The sequence below is a fragment of the Grampus griseus genome, assembly GCF_964374135.1.
Source record: "Grampus griseus genome assembly, chromosome: 14".
In the NCBI taxonomy this organism is placed as follows: Eukaryota; Metazoa; Chordata; class Mammalia; order Artiodactyla; family Delphinidae; genus Grampus; species Grampus griseus.
The window spans coordinates 26,632,552-26,654,275 of record NC_139008.1 but is presented as its reverse complement, the minus strand read 5'-3'; the positions used below and the strand labels follow the sequence as shown (position 1 = coordinate 26,654,275).

Here is a 21,724-nt window from a genome sequence, read left to right as displayed (position 1 = left end):
ATGCTAAAAATGATTCCATATTTATCTGAAATCCGAGTATAACTGGGCATCCTCTGTTTTTGTTTGTTGACTCTGGGAACCCTTCGTGTCTTACCACATCCATTTTGTGTTGGTTGTATTTTCTCCTGGGGTCCTCTTGAGAAAACACTGCAGCCTGGCCAGCAATAACTTTATTTATTTATTTGGTTGCACTGGGTCTTAGTTGCGGCAGGCGGGCTCCTTAGTTGTGGCATGCATGTGGGATCTAGTTCCTTGATCAGGGGTCGAACCCGGGCCCCTGCATTGGAAGTGCGGAGTCTTAACCCCTGCACCACCAGGGAAGTCCCTGTCCAGCAATAACTTTTAAACAGTTGCAGAGTTCTTCCTTGTATCGTTGGAAAGTAATATACGTAACTGATGCCCTATTGTTGGACATTCATGGTGTTTCCTTTTCTCTTCTCTCTTCTCCTCTCTTTTCTCTTTCCTCCCCCTCCTCTCCTCCCCCCTCCTTCCCCTCCCCCCTCCCCGTCCTCCTCCTTTGCCTTTTTCCCTCTCCCTTCATCTCTCTATCTTACCTGTTTGGAGTTTAATCTTTGTGCACATCTTTAATTCTTTGTGGACCGCTCAGCCGAGAGCCTCAGGGCTAGGATTAGGGAAACCCAGGACCAGAACCCTTCACAGCTTGCTGAGCCATCCAAGGGAATGACTTAACGTGTCTCAGTCTAAGCACTCTTCTTGGCAAGAGATTGGGGGACTAAAAGTAGAAAATACATGAAATCACAAAAATTAGTATGTCCTTAGTGAAGGGAAGGATGTGAAGGACAAATGCCGTAGCAGAAACTGCCAGATCACATTAGCAGGTGCTGCAGGAACTCTGTTGGCTGACCTCATATTCACTGCGCACAGCTTAATCCCCCACTGGTGCCCAGAGGAGAAAGCAGGCTGGGCCCTCAGTCAAAGCGTCAGGTGGTTGAGAGCCCCATGGGCCCACCCCGTGGCCAGGAACCTTAGCCAGCTTGATTCCTGATGTCTCTCAGAAGTGAAAATTGAGGCAGGAAGCCCACACATAGTAGGCTGTCAGTAATCATCTAGGTTGTCTAGATGATTGATTTATTGGACAACTCAGCAAATCAATGACTCAATGATCAATATTCCCTTCTCTGGGCATTTACTTCTTCATCCGTATAAGGTGAGAGCTCTTCCAGCTCCAAGAACTCGGTTAGTCTCTGATTACTTTCCAAGTTTTTTCCCCAAAGATTAGGTTCAGGATGAAATTTTTCTATAAAGGGCCAGCTAGTGAAAATTTTAGACTTTGGGCCATATGGTCTCCGTCGTCATTACTCAACTCAGCCATTGTAGGGTGAAATTAGCCACAGACGGTAGGTAAATGAACAGGCACAGCTGTGTTCCAATAAAACATTTTTTATAGACACTGAACTTTGAATTTCATATAATTTTCATGTGTCCAGTAATGTTCTTCTTCTTTTGATTTTTTTCCAACCATTTAAAAATGTGAAAACCATTCTTACTTCATGGATTTCAACAAAGCAGGCAGGGAGTCAGGTTTGGCCCATGGGCCATAGTTTGTTGACCCCACCGGAGATTCAAGAGCAAACACAACTTCCAGGAAGTCCCTTGAGCACCTTAAACAGAAAGTTCAGAGTGAGGATGCTCTTTCTCCTTGCTGTGTACATACCGGTCACCATGTCTGCCAAACTGGCTTTCATAGACACATAGCCCTGCCATGCTCTCACTCTAGAACCTAAGATGGCTCCCATGTCAAGTCCTTCATAACCAAGACCTGTATGTCACCAGTATTTCAGTGGACTCTTCCCTGTCACATAACACTGATATCACACTCCTTTCTACAGTCAGTGTTTGAGCTGCCCCCTCTGCCTGAGTGCCTGGGAGCCTTCTCTGTGACCCTCCAGGCTGTGCCCCTCCCATAAGTGGCACTGAGAAACCTTCCCCCAAAGTACTCTGGTCTCTATCTTCCCTGAACTCCAACCACCATATGAGATGGGACTTTGGTATTCCTGTTGCAGGAGGGGGGACCCCTTCCAGGGCTCGAGAGTGGGCTCTTGTCTAACACTCGGAAATGAATTGTCTGAGGAGACACACGGGCTGACAAAGCAAGAGACTTTATTGGGAAGGGGCGCCCGAGTGGAGAGCAGCAGGTAAGGGAACCCAGGAGAACTGCTCTGCCATGTGGCTCGCAGCCTCGGGTTTTATGGTGATGGGGTTAGTTTCCGGTTGTCTCCGGCCGGTCATCTTGCTTGGCCCATAGTTGGTCTGACTCAGGGTCCTTCCTGGTGACACGCGTCTCTCTCAGCCAAGATGGATTCCAGCACAAAGGACTCTGGGAGGTTGGTCGTCTCCTCCCTCTTTTGGCCCCTCCTGAATTCTCCCGTTAGATTTGGGTGGCAGCACCATGTTCCTTATTGGGACCTCCTGCTGTGAGAAAACTCAGGCAAGCGAGGCCTGGCCAAGGCCGGTGGTTTCGGTCTAGAGTTCTCTAACATTCCCACCTGAGAGGTCAGACTGCCTGGGTTCAAGTTCCTATTACTTACTCTGTGGCCTTGAGCAAGTTCCTAACACCATCCAAGGGATGATAATGATAATACTCACCTGACAGGGTTGCTGTGAGAGTTTATTGAGATGATTTTTATAAAATGCTTAGCCCAGAATCTGGCACCCATAGTATGAAAACATTAATAAATGCCAGCTACGACTATACTTCTGTGTTGTTTGACGTTTTTACAGGGAGGCTGTCTTTAATATGTGTATAATTTTTAAAAGACCAAAAGTACCCTTTTAGGTCTAAAACAAAAGCAAGAAATATTGTTGGTAATTTTTTCAGGGAAACTTGTAATTGACATGCAGCATACACACAGAAAAGGGCACAAACCCCCAGAGTTCAGCTTGATGAGTTTCTCAGTATTAGTAATTTTTCTGAATCCAAATAGAGATGATCTAGAAAAACCGGGGGGAGAGAAGAGTAATCCATGCTTGAGGGGGGTGACATTCTTTTAGGAACAGTGTCCCCTCCCAGATGAGGGTCTGATTACTATCAAGGGAAAAGCCAGTTAACATGCAGACCATAAATGTGCCACGGGGAGAAAACAGGCCTTCTGTGACGTGTCATAAAGGTGTCCCTTTCATGGATGTGTCACCTGAGCCCTGTGGCAGGTATCTCTCTGGTCACTTGGTCCCCAGCATGATGCTGAGAGATGACTGAGCCCAGGGTCTCCCTGGAGATGTCTCAACACTTATTCTCCCCCAGGGACAGCGTTTAAGCTCATTAATCCAAGAACGCCAAACAAACGCACACACTCGTCATCTCAGTGCCATTAGGTTGGAGGAAATTGAAGTAGCACAGAAAGTGAGATTCATTCTTTGATGCACGAATGTTGGCTAAGAGTTTTCAGGAGTGTCTGCCAGCTGGCAGCCTAGCCGCTCACCTCCTCACCCAGGGCTGAAGGGTGGACAGAGTAGCCTTTCCTTTGCACCTACTATGTATGTGCTAAGCATAGGGCTGCCTGCTCTATACAGATAAGGTTATTTCATTCTCATACAACCCCGAGACAAAGGTATGATTCCTTTTCAACAGTGAGAGCACTGAGACCAATGAAAGCAGTGAAAGGACTCACCCAAGTTGTACAGCCAGTCAGCGGCGGAACTGATACCCGCACTCAGGTCTGGCAGGGTCTAAAGCAAGTTAACACCTCTAAATGCTAGCAGAACAGGGCTCCCAGTATCCTTGAAACCCCTCATCCTATATCTGAGGAAACAGAGGTGTGGGGAGGGAAATGATTTGTCGAGCCATTATGGTTTAGTTAGGTTTTTTTTTGGCTGCTCTGAGTGGCTTGTGGCATCTTGGTTCCCCTACCAGGGATCGAACCCACACCCCGTGCGTCAGAAGCACGGAGTCTTAACCACTGTACCACCAGGGAAGTCCCGTCATTATGGCTTAATAAGAAATATATTTGGTATTTGACCCCATTCTTGGCACAGAGCTCCTGAAACTTCTGTAATTTTCTGAGTGATTGGGGTGCTAGGAGCATTTTTTGTTCTACTATTTGCTCCTTGACACAAGAGCTTCTAAGACCCCGGGAATTTCCAGAGTGATGAGTGTCTTTTCGTGTGTGAATGAGATACCTGATGGCTGGAGTCCCTAGGTGGCTTTAGGATGGGGACTGGTCCCCAGAAAGACCAAGACATGATTAGAAGCTTGGAACTTTCAGCTCCACCTCTGCATTCTTTGGGGAGGAGGAGGGGCTGGAGATTGAGTTAATAATTGATCATGCCTACGTGATGAGCCCTCATAAACACCTCTTAAGTATGATGTTCGGAGAGCTTCTGGGTTGGTGAACACATGGAGGTGATGGGAGGGTGGCCCACCTGGGGAGGGCCTGGAAATTCCACACCCTTCCCCATACCTCGCCCTGTGTATCTTTCTTCTAGTTATTCATCTGTACCTTTTTAAATATCCTTTATAATAAGCTACTAAATGTAAGTAAATGTTATTCTGAGTTTTATGAGCAGTTCTGGCAAATTATTGAACCTGGTAGAGGGGGGTCACGGAACCACCAATTCATAGCCAGTTGGTCAGAAGTATAAGTGGTGCAGACTTGCCATTGGCATCTGCATCAGGGGCAGTCTTATGAGACTGAGCCCTTTACCTGTCGGGTCTATGCTACCTCCAGGCAGTGAGTATCAGAATGGAGTTAAATGGCAGGACACCCAGTTGGTGTCCACGAAGAATTGGAGAATTGCCTGGTTTGAGAAAACCCACGCATTTGGTGTCACAAGTGAAGAGTGTATAGGAAAACAGAATTTTCCCTTTAGTCATAGAGGAGGTTTATGGTGAGACTGAGATCCAGGCTGCACATCCCAGACCAGCATTCCACCTCTAAGACCAGATGTTATTTTTTCTCACCCATCCCAAGAAGTCCACCGCATCCACAACTTACAGAAGAAGAAGCTGAATAAATATTTTCTTAAAAAGTCAACCCTTTCCTCCATCAGTTTGCTTCTGCCTTCACATCTTGGTCTCTGCTGGGTTTCCATTAGGCTCCACACTATGTCATTTTCAAAGAAATCTTGTAAAGCAGCAGCGCTGTTATTCTGACAGAGCCTATTCACCTCTCCCCGCCCAAAGCTGGTAAAATGACCAATTTTCTCCATCGTCCCAGCATGAAAGTTTAAGTGCATAATGACACAGACTGACTGTCTTTTCCTTCCTTCATCAGTCAGTTTCTCAGAGATGACATCGCTTTCTCTAGAACCAGCTGGCAGGAGCAGTTTGATTTCCAGGGTTCAGCACTATTCGTGCAGAGAACTGGACTAATGGGGCTTATTGGAAGTTCCAGCCAAGCTTCAAAAGTGCTTTGCATGAACGGTTTAAATGTTTTTTGAATTATATTATTTAATGGCATTGGACAATCATCATGACGTAATGCTCACAGTGAGCAAGGCATATGAATGTTTATTTTGATCCTGTTTTTATTAAAAATGCACATATTGGGACTTCCCTGGTGGTCCACTTGTTAAGACTCCGTGCTTCCACTGCAGGGGGCATGGGTTCAATCCCTAATCGGGGAACTAGGATCCTGCCTAACATGCGGCACTGCCAAAAAAAAAAAAGGTTATCAATAAAAATGTATGATTCCAATATTTTTCAAGAGGCACATATCCACATACATGTATCAGTGAAGCTGTCTTCAGCTGCATGTAACAGAGCATCTGATTGATAGTGTCTTGGACTTTTTTTTTTTGGCCGTACCTCGTGACCTGCAGGATCTCAGTTCCCCCACCAGGCCGTGGCAGTGAAAGCCTGGAATCCTAACCACTAGGCCACCAGGAAACTCCCGATAGTATCTTCAATTAATTAGGTATCAGTGGGGTAGCTCAAGGATGTCATCAAAAGTCTGGCTCTTTCCTCGCTTCCCTATGCCATCCTCATCACAGTGGCTATAGCAGCTTCAGGAGTATGAGGGGATAGCACCCAAGACTCAAATCATCTTCCCCAGAACTGCCCCTCCCACACAAGAAGACTTCCTCTTACCTCTCGTTGCCCCAAAGTGGGTCTCATGTCTACCTCTAGCTGCCAGGAAGCCTGGGAAAGTAGATGTCTGGCAGAGGCAAATGGGACTGCCATGACTGGTGCTACGGGCTAAGTGTGTCCCTCCCCTACCCCCAACAAATTCGTTTGTTGAAGCCCTAATCTCCAATGTGGTGGTCTTTAGAGGTGAAGCCTTTGGGAGGTGATTAAGGTCATGAGGGTGGAGCTTTCATGAATGGGATTAGTGCCCTTATAAAAGAGACCCCAGAGAGAGGATCTCTTTCTCCAACATGTGAGGGTATAGGAAGAAAGCTGTCTGCAAATCAGGAAGAGTCCTCACCAGGAGCAGGACCAGCTGGCAGCTTGATCTTGGACTTCCCAGTCCTTCAGAACTGTGAGAAATCAATGTTTGTTGTTTAAGCCACCCAGTCCATGGTATTTTTGTTATATAGTAGCCTGAACAGACTAAGACAACTGGCTTCTGTTGTTACCGACCTGGGTCCTTGTACTCCTGTAATCAATAGAAATTGATAAGCGGCCAGATGAGGAATTCAGGCAGGGCTTTATTGGGACTCGTGCAGCATGAGGGAAAGAAAACAAGAAACAGGTGCCCGTGCTTGCTCTCCAAGGGCTGGCAAGCTGGTTCTTTAAATAGGGTGAGGGTGGGGGCAGATTGGTGGGTTGGGCTGGAGGGGTGGCTTAGGTGATCTGCCCACCCCCTTGGTGGCGCAGTGTGCAGGGAATCATGCACAGTGCCCTACTTTTGCTCTCCACAAAAGAGAAATGGCAGTTGGAGAAATGGAAGAAATGGAGAAATGGCAGTTGGTTTGTGGCCTTTTTGTACCTTATTGTTCATAATTGCCTCGACTGCTACTGCACAGGCATGCTTGTGCGTGCAGTTATTTTTAGTCCCTTCTAGTTTCTTTGTATCTGTTGCTTGTGGAGACGTGTGTCCAGGTGCAAGCATTGCAGCAAAGGGTCCAGGTCTCAGGTCCCAGCCTGTCTCGCCGAAAGGAGCTGGAGACATTGCCTCCTAAATAGATCAGGGCTATGGGAGGAAGGGGCAGAACGAAGGTCAGTTCAATGTCAGCCTCAACTCCTGCAGCCACTTGGAGAGGAGAGACCATGGTAAAGTGGTCAAGAGCTCCCGCGAGCTTGGGCCGAATCCCAGTGGCCACATACCAGGGTGGTACTTTGGTCACATCGCTTAACTTCCATTTCCTTGTCCGTAAAAATGGAGATAAAAACAACACCTCTCTCAAGACTGCCATGAGGACTTAGATGAGTTTATGCACAGAAAGCAAATGCTCAATAAACGTTGACTTTTTGTTTCCCTTAATGGTGGAGCCCGTCCCTCCCTCTTCCAGCCTGATTTTTGTTTAGGTAAATTCCCTGATAGATTGGGTGGAGGTTGGGGGAAGCAAGCTCCTTTCCTGGGGATGTTCAGGGAACCACCAGGCTTTGGTTTTGCCAACTGGGGTTTGTAAGTTGAAGACCAGAGGTGAATTGCTTGGGATCTGTCCACTGAAACAAACCTAAAAATGCACAACGTGAGAGTTGTGAGTTAAGATTTATTGGGGGCAAAATGAAGACTATAGCCCAGGAGACAGCATCTCGGATAGCTCTGAGAAACTGCTCCAAAGAGGTAGGGGGGAAGGTCAGTATATATGTGATTTTGGTGAAGGGGGAGTGTACATGCAGTCAAGCACATATTTTTTGCAGAAGGTTTCTGCTAGTCTCGTGAAAGTTACTGCTAGTCACGAGGAGCAGACGTCACCATGAGGATTTTAGTGCTTTTCTAGATGTGAGGAGATGCAAGATTGGGCTCATAAAACCATCTCCTGAAAATATCCAACTATCTGAAGACCTGTTCTGCCAGTTTTTCCCAGAGCACAGAGTGCTTCATTTCTGACCTCTACCCTGAACTTTCAGGGGGTGTCGAAGGTCAGCAGCTGCAGTGGCTCATAATTTAATCCTTGTAGAGGTAGATGGCAAGTGCCAATCTGTAGGTGACAGGTCCGAGGACCACGAGGTGTGTGGAAGAGGAAGAGAGAGAAAGAGAAGAGATGGAAAGCTGGCGACAAGAGAAAAATCTGAGGAAAACACAGTGCTATCTACTAGGAATCTTCATGGGGTTCTGACGCATGCCTGTCTGTGAGAGCGTCACAAGAATTTCACCTTGCTCGTTAATGTGGGGTGAATGTGGATGTGCTTGGGAGGACTCAGAACATGCTAAGTGTAGTTTCGAGATGGACAAAGGGTGAAGGCCCCCCAGGGCAAGCCCGCCACACCTGGGTTACATGTAGGAAGAAGACTGGCGTGAAATTCACCCGAACACTCGGAGTGGAACAGTGGCCTCTGGTGCACGTGGATCAAGGTTATGTGTAATCTTAGGTTCCTTCTTCGTACTTGTTTGTATTTTCCAAAATTTCTACAATGATCAGGAATCTGTTCTGCAATCAGATAAGAATTCTATTTTAAAAATTTTATTTAAAAAATTTTATAGAGAGGAATATAATTTTTAAAAGTTGTTTTAAGGTTGAACGTTAGCTCTGTTTGTCAAATACCCTGCTTATCCAGCATCATTTTCTCTTTCTTTTCCCCCTGCCTCTTTCTAACGGCTAATAATAGCAACAGATATGATTTACTGAGCCTTGTACTGTGTATGTCCCAGACACGTGCTCAGTGCCTGACATGCATAATAATCCTAGAAAGCTGTACTATTATAATTCCTATTTCAAAGATGAGGAAAGTTAGACTCAGAGAAGAATTTCTGGCATATGGCCCCTTTGAACTAGAGATGTTTGGTGCCAATACTCTTGCTTCTAACTTTACCTGTTGCTCTTTTGTTCTTTCATCATCTTTCCTTCTCTCATCTTTCAAAAAGTATCTATCAGGTACCCGTGTCAATTCTGTGGTTATAACCCAAGATTTCTCAACTTCATCATGATTGGCATTTTGAACCAGGTAGTTCTCTACTGAGGCGGGCTGCCCTGTGCATTGTAGGATGCTTTGGAACATCCCTGGACTCTACCCACTAGATGCCAGTAGCAATCCCCCCACATACCCAGCAGTAACAACAAATATGTCTCCAGATGTTGCCAGATGCCCCCAGGGGCCAAAATCATCCTCCTTAAGAACCACTGATGGAGCCTCATCTCCACGCTAGATGTGGAAAAGGATTCTGGAGCACCTCCAGTTGAAGGCTCGCAGATAGGAACCCAGGGGAACAGCATGTACCCTTCTGGCAAAGCCCCCAAGCTCATTTGTGGCAGCTGCCACCTGCTACAACATTCCGGGGCAGGGTTTGACAAGCGCTTGGAGTGCCTGCCCCTGGCAACAGGAGCAGGAGATGCAGGCTGAAACGAGACATTACTGCCACTCGTCCTGAAAGCTGGGATGCTGGGGGTCACACGGGCAGGGCAGGGGGCCCCAAGCTGGTCTGTGGATGGCATTTCTGAATGGAGATCAGGTTCTTGGCGAAGACGTCAAGGAAGGAGGCAGAAAGATCAGTGGATTCAGACAAATCGATTTCTGGTCCTGGTCCTGCCCCTACTTGCTGTGCAGACTCAGTTGAGCCTTTTGAGAATATTCCTGCTTTCCTCCATCTCTTCCTGGGACAGAAGGTTGATGTGTCCAAAGTGGTCCACTCCATCCCCTCACCTGCTTCACTCTTCTTCGGAGCATCTGACGTTCTGTTGTATTTGTGTTCACCCTCTGTCTCTCCTGATTAAATTTCAGCTCATGAGGGCAGGGGAGCTGGTGCATCCCTGGAGCCTATGTCATTGGTGAACGTAATAAGTGCTCATTAAAGACATGCAGAATGAAGGCACACACACACCCCATGGGGAAGCTATTTGGAAATATGTCTCAATGGCCATAGACATGTCATACCCTTTGTACTCAGTGGTTTTACTTCTGAAAATCAGTAGCCCCCACCCCAAATAATCCAACACGAAAGAAAAGCCTTTTCTTTCGTGGAAAGGTGAATCCATATTCATCCTAACGTGGCTAAAATAGCACAAACAAACAACTCAAAAAGCCCACCTAAGTAATCAAGATAAAGGCATAGGGAATTCCCTGGGAGTCCAGTAGCACTTGGTGCTCTCACTGCCGGGGCCAGGGTTTCATCCCTGGTGAGGGAACTAAGATCCCACAGCCGTGCAGTGTGGAAAAAAAAAAAAAGGGCATAATTAAAACTGCTCTGATAAATCTACTTGGTGAAATTCCAGGCAGCCATTACAAATGTTGTTTACAGTAAGATGAGTTAATATTGCAACACACACACATGAAATACATAATACAAAATTGTATATGCAACCCAATTGCTGAGATTATAGGGGTGAGCTTCCTTTCACACTGTTGGTGGGAATGTCATGCACGGTCCCTCTGAAGGACAGTTTGGAAATTCCTATTAAAATGTTCATGTCACTTAATCCTCCAATTGCATTTCTGGGAATTGACTTACCAAATAAATAAATTGATTTATTTCTAGGAATCTATCCTAGAATATATCTGGAAATAAGTCTAATACCTATGAATGGGGGGAATGGTTAAATAAATCACTGTATATCGATATAATAGAATATTATATAGTCATTAAAAATGAGATGTGCATATCCTGACATGGAAAGATGCCCAAGACATATCATTAAGTTAAAAAAAGCAAATTGCAAAACGTTTTTTGTGCATGAATGATGGTGTCATCTTTGGTCGTATAAGCATAAACATTTTTTTCAATCTGGAGGAATAGATGACAAACCACTGACAGTGGTTTTCTCTAAAGGATAGAGGGAGATTTTCTGTCTATGCGGTGAATTTCTGTAATGTTTAAAAGCTTTTCACATAGCTGAAAAAGGAAAACACTGAACCCACAGCATGAAGTCTCTCACATATGCCAACAAAAGCCAGGCATGGGAAGACTGGAAGGAACTCTATCAAGGTGTTATTAACTGTGATTGATCATTTCTAAGTCATGGGATAAAGGGCAGTTTGTTTGTTGTTGTTTTTTTTACTTTTGGTGTAAAACTTCTAAAGAGCATGTGTGGGCTTTACAGAGGACAGAACTCCCCCATTAGCCCTCTTTGTTGAAACCAGGGTGGTGCTCAGGGTGTAGAATGTTCTGTTGATGTAACCTGCTGTTGTGCACTGTCCTCTTTCCCCAGGATGGATGACATCCAGCTCTGCAACGACATCATGGACTTGAAGCAGGAGCTGCAGAACTTGGTCGCCATCCCAGGTAACCGTGGGGGACCCCACCTCATGAACCAGCTGCTCAGATCCCCCGTCTGGAAGGCCCTAATGCAGCCTCATTCTTGCAACGCAGTGCTTGCTCCCTGATCACATGGTTCAAACTCTGCATCGGGCAGACCCGGGTTCAAGTCCTAATTCTGACCACCTCCTTGACCTTGGGCAAGTCACATTATCTGAGACTCAACTTCTCTTCCTGTGAAAATGGGGTAGGAATAGTAATAGTACCTAATTCATTGGGTGTAAATCTTACTGCAATAAATGAAACAACACAAGCCACGTGCTTAGCTTGATAGCTGGTCCAAAGAGTCCAGTAAATATTAGCAATGATTACTCTTATTATCCTGTTTGGGAACAGGTAGAGTATGGTGGTTACGAGCTCTGACTTTGGAGTCAAACCTAGATCTGTCATTTATTAATGATGTAACCTTGGGCAAGTTACTTCACTATAACTCGGTTTCTTCGTCTGTAAACTGGGACAATCATGCTATCTACCTCAAAGGATTGTTGTGAGACTGACCGAGGGGTGACACATGTAAAGTACTTAACACAGTTCCCATCTTATAGTGAGTGCGTAATAAATAAGTGCCATTATTATTATTACTATTATTATTATTACTATTATTATTATCATTAACTGAACACATTTCTACTCAGTGGTCAGGACTCAGAGCTTTCACTGCCATGGCCCCAGGTTCAATCCCTGGTCAGGGAACTAAGATGCTGCAAGCCCTGCCATGTGGCCAGAAAAAAATAGAATGAGGAGGGGGAGAAATAGCCAAGTCCAGACACTACCCACTAGAAACTTCCATTTGATTAGCGTGGGGCCCTGGCATTGGTCATGTTTACAAGCTTCTCACACGGTTGTGATGGGCAGTCAGGGCTGAGAGCCACTGGGTCAAGTCTCTCATTTTATACTCCTCTGAGGGATCATTTAGTTGAAAGATACAAAAACCCATTGAAGCTTATGTAAACACAAAAGGGGCAGTTACTGAAGGACTGTGGAGACTCCTGGAGCCTGCAGGCATTATCGTATTAGTTTGCTAGGGCTGCCCTGACAAGTTCCCACAAACTTAGTGTCTTAAAACAACAGAACTTTATTCTTTGAGAGAAGCCAGAAGTCCAAAATCAAAGTGTCAGCAGGACCATGCTCCCTCCAAAGGCTGGAACAGAGAATCCCTCTTTGCCTCTTCCAGCTTCTGGTGGTTCCCATCAGTCCTTGTTCCTTGGCTTGTAGCTGCCTTATTCCAGTCTCTGCCTCTGTCTTTGTGTGGCCTTCCTCTCTTTGTGTTTCTCTGTGTGTCATCTCCTCTTCTTATAAGGACACCAGTCATTGGATTAAGGGCTGACCCAATGAGTATGACCTCATCTTAACTGATGGCATCCACAAAGACCCTATTCCCAAATAGCGTATTTCCAAATGAAATTAGGGGTGGCAAGGACGTACTGTTTACTCTCAAACAGGTAGGAAGCTCAGCCCAACTCACAAAGGTCGAGAACCAAAAACAGGAAAGCTGTGGAATGTTCTTTGGCCCTTGCTCTCTCTTTCTCTCTCTCTCTTTCTCTCTCTGTCTCTTACTCTCCATTTTGGAGCATGTTCTGTTTTCTCTCTCTATAGCACATGAGCCAAGCAAGGCCACTTTTTTATCAAACCCAACTTGGGTCTGCTTGCCCGCAGGCTGTAAAGCCAATGTACTGACACTGGGTCATGGTGAAGGAAAGTGCAGTGTTTATAGCAGGGCCAAACAAGGAGCCCAGGACAGCTAGTGCTCAAAACGCCCAAACTCCTCCATGGGTTTCAGCAAAGCATTTTTAAAGGCCAGGTGAGGGAGAGGCATCCCAGAGTATGTGATCAGCTCATGCACAATTCTCCGACTGGTGGATGGTGAGGCAACAGGGCGGTGTCACACGGGTGTGTGTGTGTGTGTGTTAACATTATGAATCCTCAGGCTCCAAGAGGCCTGGGGGCTATGTGCTCATCAAGTAGTTAACATCTTCCATTTGGTGGGGGTTTTAGCATCTGTTAAACAACTCAGGAAGTGTGCATCAGATACTGTTATCTAGGGACTTCAGAGAAGAGCTACAGCAGAGGATGTGGGGGAGGGGTCTGTCCCAGGAAGGCCCCACAGGGTGCAGCTCGCTTACAACCTCATCTCCCTTCCATGATTTTCCCACACAAGAGCCCAACTCTCGGGCCTCTGTGTCCCAATTTTCAACTTCCCAGGGGACAGTGATGGGCCCAACATAGACTGACGTCTCCCTCTTGAGAGGAAGGATTCCCAGAGCCCACTGTTGGCTCAGCAGGACACTTGGGTGCCACTGAGAAAGGAGACACGAGTGTGTGGCCACCAGGCCAGCCAAGGCCTCCTCAGGCCACAGGGGCTCCACGGGGGGCCGTGGCAGCCTCTAGAGCATGGGTAGGAAATGGGTGGGAAATGGCTGGGGGTGGGGGTCTTTGGCTGACACAGTGTCTGGGCTGCATGACTGACCAGGACTGGGACTAGGGTAGGAGAACAAGGCGCTCAGCTGGAACATGAAAAATTCAGTAATCATATTTTCATGCAATATTTAAAATACCAAAATTCATGCAAAAATATATACCAAAAGTTTAAATAAAGATGAGGTCGGGGGCTTCACTGGTGGCGCAGTGGTTGAGAGTCCGCCTGCCGATGTAGGAGACACCGGTTCGTGCCCCGGTCCGGGAAGATCCCACATGCCGTGGAGCGGCTGCGCCCATGAGCCATGGCCGCTGAGCCTGCGTGTCCGGAGCCTGTGCTCTGCAACAGGAGAGGCCACAACAGCGAGAGGCCCACATACTGCAAAAAAAAAAAAAAAAAAAGATGAGATCGGTACTGACACTCAATGGGCGGAAGCCAGGAACGCTAACCCTGCACGGAGGGGACAGGCCCCCTGAAGAACAAGTTCTACCTGAAATGCCATCAACTGTCCTGCTGGGAAACATACAAGGTCATAGGGCCACTTAGCAACAGAGCCCAGGTCCTCAACGGCAGCTCCATTGATTCTGCTGGAAAACTGCATCTTCCCAATCACTTCTGTGCAGAAATTCAGATATTAAAGTTCCCTTTCCTCTCCTGCCTTTCCTGCTCACCTCTCCCCACCTTCTCCTCTGACTCCTTGTTAAGAGCCTTTCTGTGCATTCCTTGGGCCAGTGCCAGGTTTCTAGATGGGTTTAGCTGAGTTTAGGGGGAAAAAAAATGATGCTCCTGGCAATTTATCAATAAAAATATTGAGTAAAGAGAACACTGAATGGCCAAGAAAATCATGTTTCTCCAGCCAGGGTCAGAAAATAATTTACCAGACTGTGATGAGGGAGGACACCTGGAGCCCTCCCCGCCTTCAGGGCTTCTCAAGAACAAGCCAAGATGCCTCACCTCACCTTCACTGCCACCACGGTCCCCTTAGGGCTGGGGTTGCTTAGACCTGGCTGTAGAGGCCATGATACCCTTCCCTTGGACATAAAAATAGTGTCTCCCTCATAGGGTTGTTGGAAAGAATTAATAGCAGTTCTCAAGCAGGGGTGAGTTGGGCCTCCCAGGAGACATGGGCCATGTCTGGAGACAGGCTTGGTTGTCACAACTAAGAGAGGGGGCTGCTACCAGCATCTAGTGGGTAAAGGCCAGGGATGATGCTCAACATCCTACAGTGCACAGGACAGCCCCCATGACAGAGAATGATCCAGGCTCAAATATCAATAGCACCAAGGCTGAGAAACCAGATTAAATAAAAATGTAAAGCTCACGGTAATACAAATACAAAGATAATTGCTACAATTTATTGAGCACTTACATTTTGCACACTTATGCTATGCGACTTGCTTTCCCTTCATTAAATAAGTGTTTGTTTCTTTTGTACCTCGTTTGGTAAATATTTAACCTAGAGGGCACTTAATCATTAAAGCAACAGTGACTGTATAAAATCATAGCCTATAATAGTAGCAGCTGACTGTTCATGAACTCTTACTATCCACCAGGCTGTGAGCCTAGGGTTTTACTTGATTTCTCTCTCTTAAAACTTGCAACAACTTTATGATTATCTGTGTTGAGAAACTGGATGCTCAGAGAGGTTGAGGAATGTGCCCAGAGTCACACAGCTAGGAAGGGGAGGAGCTGGGGCATTAAGCCACGACTGTCTGATTCTATGCCAAGGGCTCACAGTTGTGATAGGGTCTACAGGCCAGGGAAACCAGTTAGGAGGTCATGGCATGGTCCAGGGAGAGCTGATGGTGGCCTGGGCTAAGGAGATGTGCTGGAGGAGATAGATGAGAAGCAAGTTGGAGGGTCACATCGGCAAGCACGTGAAGATGCTAGGAATCAGGTGTGTGATGCCAGCAGGGGATAAAGTTGGCAAGTAGGTGGGTGATGATGGCCAAAAAAGTGTGTCCCTAGATAGATGGGTGGTGCCTGGAAGCAGGTGAGTGATGCTTGCAGGCAGGTATGTGATACCTGCAGGTAAGTGGGTGATGCCTACAGCTAGGTGGGTGGGGCCTGCAGGTAGATAGGTGGGGCTTAAGGTAGGTAGGTAGTACCTGGAGACGGGTGGTACCTGGAGGCAGGTGAGAGATGGTGGCAGAAAGGGTATGTTACACGCAAAAGCAGGTGAACAGCATTGGCTGGTGGTGTGGAGACTTAGGTCAGTAACTGGTTTGTAAGCTAGCACAGACCCCTTTGAGAAGGTGGCTTCTCCTGTGAGTTGCTGGGAGGGGCTGCATGAGCAGAGGGCTGCAGCTGAGTATCTGGGGAGGCTGGGGGATGCCTGAACTGGCAAGAGATAGAAAACGGGGATGAATAACTTGGGCAGGGAGGTTTGTGAGTTCCTGGGGGCCCTGCCAGTTGCTATGTGACTCTGGCTTAGATCTGGGGCCTTGCGGAGGACAGGGGAATATTGGAGGGCTGTCGCTGGTAACTTGGAGAGAACGGTGACATCACTCCCCAAGTCCAAGGGCGCTGTGGTTAACTCGCCTGCAGAGGGCAGGGAGGCTCTGTGGTACCGACGAGTGACTTGCAGAATCAGACTTCGGGACCCACCTCGAGAGGAATGATGCTGCCATCGTCAACGCAGCGATGAGCAGGAACCCAGGGGCTGCTAGCAATTCCACTCCACTTCCTCATTCCCCTTCTGATTAATGAAAGAAACCGATTTTCTCTCTAATCCAAATATTATATTCTCCTTGCCTCTGGTTCTGCCCCCAGGTCTAGAGGAAATGGTCAGTGCCAGTTCCAGCAGGCAGATGGACAAGCTGCCCCATGATTTTTATCTTCTGAAAAAGTTTCTGCCCTCCTAGTTTTCTCAGTCCTCGTGTCCAGCCCTCGTTCTTTTGTTTCCTCTATGGCGCTCTAGCCCTTGGTATTTGGAACAGGATGGGAAAGCGTGGGCGCTTTCCTTCTGACAGATTGGTTGAGCCTCGCTATAGAGTAATTCCCTCCTGCCCCCGGCCTTCTGCACGACCCCCTTGCAGCAGCAGCATCATTTACCGGGCACACACCACGGACCAGCTCTATGCAAAGTCATTTACTAACACCACAGTCTCGCATTCAAGCCTCACTGTGTATTTTACAGAGGAGGAAACAGAAACTTGAAGAGGTCAAGTTGCTTCTCCAAGTTCATCCAGCAAGTTAAATGGTAGAGCCAGGATTCCAACCCTGACCCCTCGGACTCAACTGCTTTCAACAGCTACACTCAAACTGTCTTTGCTAATGTTGTATTCTTCCCAGAAAAAGAAAAAACCAAGTTGCAGAAGCAGAGAGAGGACGAGCTAATCCAGAAGATCCACAAACTGGTGCAGAAGAGAGACTTCCTGGTGGACGATGCAGAGGTTGAGCGGCTAAGGTAAGTGGGCGGTATGTCCCCTGAGCAGAGGGCTGGGGCTGTTAGAACACAACTCAGTTGCCTTCCAAAACCCGTCACCTGCTCCCAGGACTCACAGCTTTGCAACAGGCATGGCCTGGGCAAACGCTCCCCAAACACTGGATCCAGATGAATCCTGGCCTTCTGGCCTGAGGACCCACTTCACATTCAAGAGAAACTCAAATCCAGCTCCAAAATGTTTTGCAAAGGCCTGTGGATCTTAAGTGAATGTTATTTGAGGAGGTAACCAGGGAGGAATTACATCACATAACACACGGCAGAGCTTCCTGCACATTCTTTTCACTGAGCTTTCTCCCAGCTCATCAAGGCAACTTTTCCAGAAACTTCCATTGGTTTCTACAGAAACTCTGCCCCCTGTACTAACTTGCTTCCTTGCCTGCCCACTTCCCAGCTTTGTTCTTTCCCTTTCCCTCTCCTAGATGGCTCTGATGCCCCTTCCTAGCCTTCAGGGTCTCCTATTTGCAGATGCACCTGCCACCTGGATCTGGACAACCATGGGCCCTGGAGCCATGGTGCACCTGAAGGCTCCCCAGGGAGCCAGGGCACGGGAAAGATGTGAATATTGATTCTTGAATGTTTTTGTGCTGGAGGAAGGCCTTTGGAGTTGTCCACAGGGGAGAGGCTCAGAGGGCCTTTTCCAAACCAGAGGGCAACTTCCTTTTAATTCTCTGTGTCCTCCTGAGTCCTCTGAGGCCCCTAGGATGCGCCTTGCCCAACTCAACCAGGCTTGGATTGTTGACTTTGCTCCTGGTGACCCTTGGAAGAGCTGAGGTGACTTGCCCTCTGAGACCTGCCTCGTACCTTGTCTAGGGTAACATAAAAGTGCAGGGTCAGGAGAGGGGCTGCCCAGCTCACTAAACCTCCATCAGGGAGGCTGGGTCCTGTAACATACCTGCCTCTCCCCTGGGGTCTCACACTAGTGGGAGTAGCCATTTACTCCATCATTGATATGTGTCTCTGCTTCAGAGTAGATTCATCAAACAAAACACACACACACTATACACACATAACAACATATGCACACCACACACACACAACACACATGTACCACCCACATATAACACACAACACACATGTACCACCCACACATCAACATACATGCACCGCCACACATAACACACAGCAATACACATGCACCATCTACAAAGTCTGATACATGATCCCACACTCTTGCCTCATTTCATCAGTTCCTTGATGCTCTCTTAGCTTACTGTACTTTCTTCTTGTCTTTACACATCTGTCTACACAGGGAGCAAGAAGAAGACAAGGAAATGGCCGATTTTCTGAGAATCAAGTTAAAACCTCTAGACAAAGTAACCAAATCTCCAGCCAGTGAGTGCATACGTTATTCCTTCTCCTCCCCCCATCCAAGAGAAAAGGAAATTTAAAAGAGATCTTGAAGCCGAGGGGGGGCACAACAAAATGATTTCTACAGATCAAACTTGAGCCCAGGAAGGCAGCAGGCAGGGCCAGCTTCATGGGTGAGAAACCTGTGCAGTTTCCCAGGGCCTAGAAGGGCACTATGCTTGCTTTAGTGCCCTGCTATTGCTGTCTTGGAATTCTTAAGAATATTCGAACAGGGGGCCCTGCATTTTCATTTTGCGCTGGGTTCTGCAAACTATGCAGCTAATTCTGGCAGCAGCTGTCACTCTCTAATCATATGGTGTGGTGCACTTCATTGAAGGAGTTGGGTGGCCACTGAGGCAAGAAGGTGAGGACTGAGGGCCATGGAGCTCTGGCCTCTGTTGGAGCTGGAGTCGCTGGAGGAATGGAGCCAGAAGTTTACTTCTCAGAGTATTAGCCTCACGAGATACTCAGAGCGAAAAGGGTTCTGTGTGAAATAAGTTGGGAGATGCTGTGTATTTGACCCTCTCTTTGTAGGCTTCCAATGTCCATTAGCATATTAAAGTGATAATGGGTCCTGCTGTCTAGGAACTACCTTCTCTTTGTTGGCCCAATGAGACCACACTTTGAGTTATAAGAAATGGATGCCCAATTCAAACTGGCCCTAGCAAAAAAGAGGATGTGCTGGAAAAAGAGCAATGGGAACCAGGGCTTCAGGGACTGGACACTGTTAGAACCCTTGCTTTCCTTCTATTTATCATCTTTACATCTCTTTGCATGTTAGCTTCATTTTCTCCTACTACACAGGCCTTCTCCCTGGGGCCAGAACTCTAGAACCATAACTTAGTAGCAGCAAGGCAACACCAGTGATTCTCTCCTGGTGTCTAAATATATAAGATTCTGATTGGCCTTTCTTGGATCGTGTTCCCACTTCCTAGGCCCATCACTCTCACCAAGAGGCTCAGAAGTTGTGATTGGCTAGATCTGTATCACATGCCCACTCCTGTAGCCACAGAGACATGAGCTGTTATCAGAAGAAAAGGGACAAAATCTTGCTAGGAAAACACGACCCAAAAGCTGCCACTATCAACTGAAGCAGCAAACCCAGTTTTCCCTGACCATCCATTAACATCCCATGAAAACACTGTAGTACAGTGTGAAGGAATAAAGAAAGAGAAGGGCCCTGGTCCCTTCTGCAGGCCCCTAAAATCATAAGCCACATGGTCCCTGTCTAAATCCAGCATCCTCAATGGACTGTCTCTTCCATGAAAGGTAAACTAGAAAAACTCCACCGAACACTGTGGAGAAGGAGCAAGGAAACCCTTCTATGTAAGATTATGGATAGAAAAAAGAATTCTGGCAAGAAATCAAAACACCAAGCCTGCACCACATGCAAGAGGCCCAGTGTGGGGTCCAAATATACACCACCCATCTGGTGCTGGAATCCCAAGTTGAAACATTAAAATTAATCCAAAACCAGTGAAGTCTCTGGGACCCCAGCAAAGCAAATGCAAAATTGCTCAGTAGAGTCCCTTCAGCTCTCATAATACACAGCCCACACATTAAAAACAACCCCCATGAAGATGATCTCTCAATAAAAATTTTAAAACCAATGAAGAATTGAACCACCATGAGAGGAGTCAGTAGATGCAACAAAGAGGATGTCTGTCCTCCCATGAACCAGAACTAACAGACTATCTAAAGTATAAGAGATATGAGAAGGAATAATACCCAAAATGAAATAGCAAGATGCTATGAAAAAAGAATAGGTAGATTAGCAAACAATTAGCCTTCTAAAAAAAATTATTGTCACTGAAGTAAAAACTCAGTGGGTTAAACACAGAGACATAGCTGAAGGGAGGATTCATATAACTGGAAGACAGAGCTGAGGAAATTACCCAGAATGCAGCACCAAGAGACAAAGAGATAGGAAATATGAAAAAGAAGTTATGAAACATGGAGGTTAGAATAGTAAGGTCCAACTTACATTTAATAGACATTCCAAAAGGAGAGAGAACAGAGAATGACAGGTGAGGGTATCTGAAGAGATAATGTGTATTTTCCAGAATTGAAAGATATGAGCCCTCAGATTAAAGTGACTTAAACAAAATTTCTGTCATCCACTCACCAAATACTTCTTGAATGCCAGACTCTGCTGGGGTTGGCAGATACAATGGTGAGGAGAACAGAATAGGAGAAGGGCTAAAAGCTATAGTTGTGAGCCAAGGACTGAAAGCCAGTGGACCCACAGGGAGGTGGGAACAGTCACCAGGACCATATAAAATGCATGCCAGCTCTCCACACCACCTGATCTGTGACATTGAAGCAAGGCCTGGCAAGGGTTGGGATGGAACTGGGGCTGCAGATGATCAGGGCTCTCCTCACCTCACCTCTCTCTCTCTCCTGTTTCCCCTCTCTGCCTCTGCTCTCCTACCTTGCTGCAGGCTCCCGAGCAGAAAAGAAAGCAGAGCCCCCACCTAGCAAGCCCACGGTAGCCAAGACGGGGCTGGCGCTCATCAAGGATTGCTGCGGGGCCACCCAGTGCAATATCATGTAGCCCCCACATGGGGTGCCCCCGGGGCCACGGGGAACCCCCTCCCACCCTCTTGTCTTCATAGCCCCCATTTCACCGGGGCCCAAGAGCTCTCCAAGGCGGAAGGGATTGAAGGCAAGCCCATGACTGCCATCAGGGGCCGTGGGTGCGGCGGGCGGGCCCGGCCGCCCTGTACAGAATGTAGCAATAGGGAGTCCCTCACCGTCGCATGGCCCTCCCCAGAGCATGCCGAACCCAGGAGTCTGTCTCACTGTTTATCCAACCACCAGGAAAGGTCCTCCCTCGAAAAAGTATATCTCCACTTCTCTCTAGCTGTATCTAACCCACTGTGGGAATGAACTGGGAGGGGGCATGATCCCCAGGTGTGTATAGTCGTGACTTTTCAACAGTCTGGCACCATGTTGGACACATCCCCCATCCATGCTCCTAGTTCTGCTGTCAGGCTGCCCCAAACGGCTCCACCCCCGATCTGTCCTCTCCCAGGGGCTGTGCCCTGGAGGGCTCCACACAGCCCATGTGTCTAGAGACACAGAGGGCCCATCTGTAAAGACTGAGCTTGTGTGTGGTGTTGTGGTCACGTCTCCCGCTTCCTCCCCTCCTGTGTCTGGGCACGGCTTGTATCAGGAGTGTGTCCGTTCGATCTTGGC

The 21,724-nt window shown here is 47.3% G+C and overlaps 1 protein-coding gene across 1 annotated transcript in view; it reads left to right on the top strand.

Moving 5' to 3' along the window:
* The window catches only part of BMERB1 (bMERB domain containing 1), a gene marked incomplete at both ends in the record, with an annotated part of 118,210 nt that extends 97,130 nt beyond the window's left edge, over positions 1-21,080 (top strand). The window contains 4 exons of the mRNA XM_082669717.1: positions 11,209-11,282; positions 17,026-17,140; positions 18,429-18,511; positions 20,968-21,080. Of these exons, the coding sequence (XP_082525843.1) occupies positions 11,209-11,282; positions 17,026-17,140; positions 18,429-18,511; positions 20,968-21,080 (385 nt within the window). The remainder of the gene's footprint in view (positions 1-11,208; positions 11,283-17,025; positions 17,141-18,428; positions 18,512-20,967) is intronic.
* Positions 21,081-21,724: the final 644 nt, after the last annotated feature.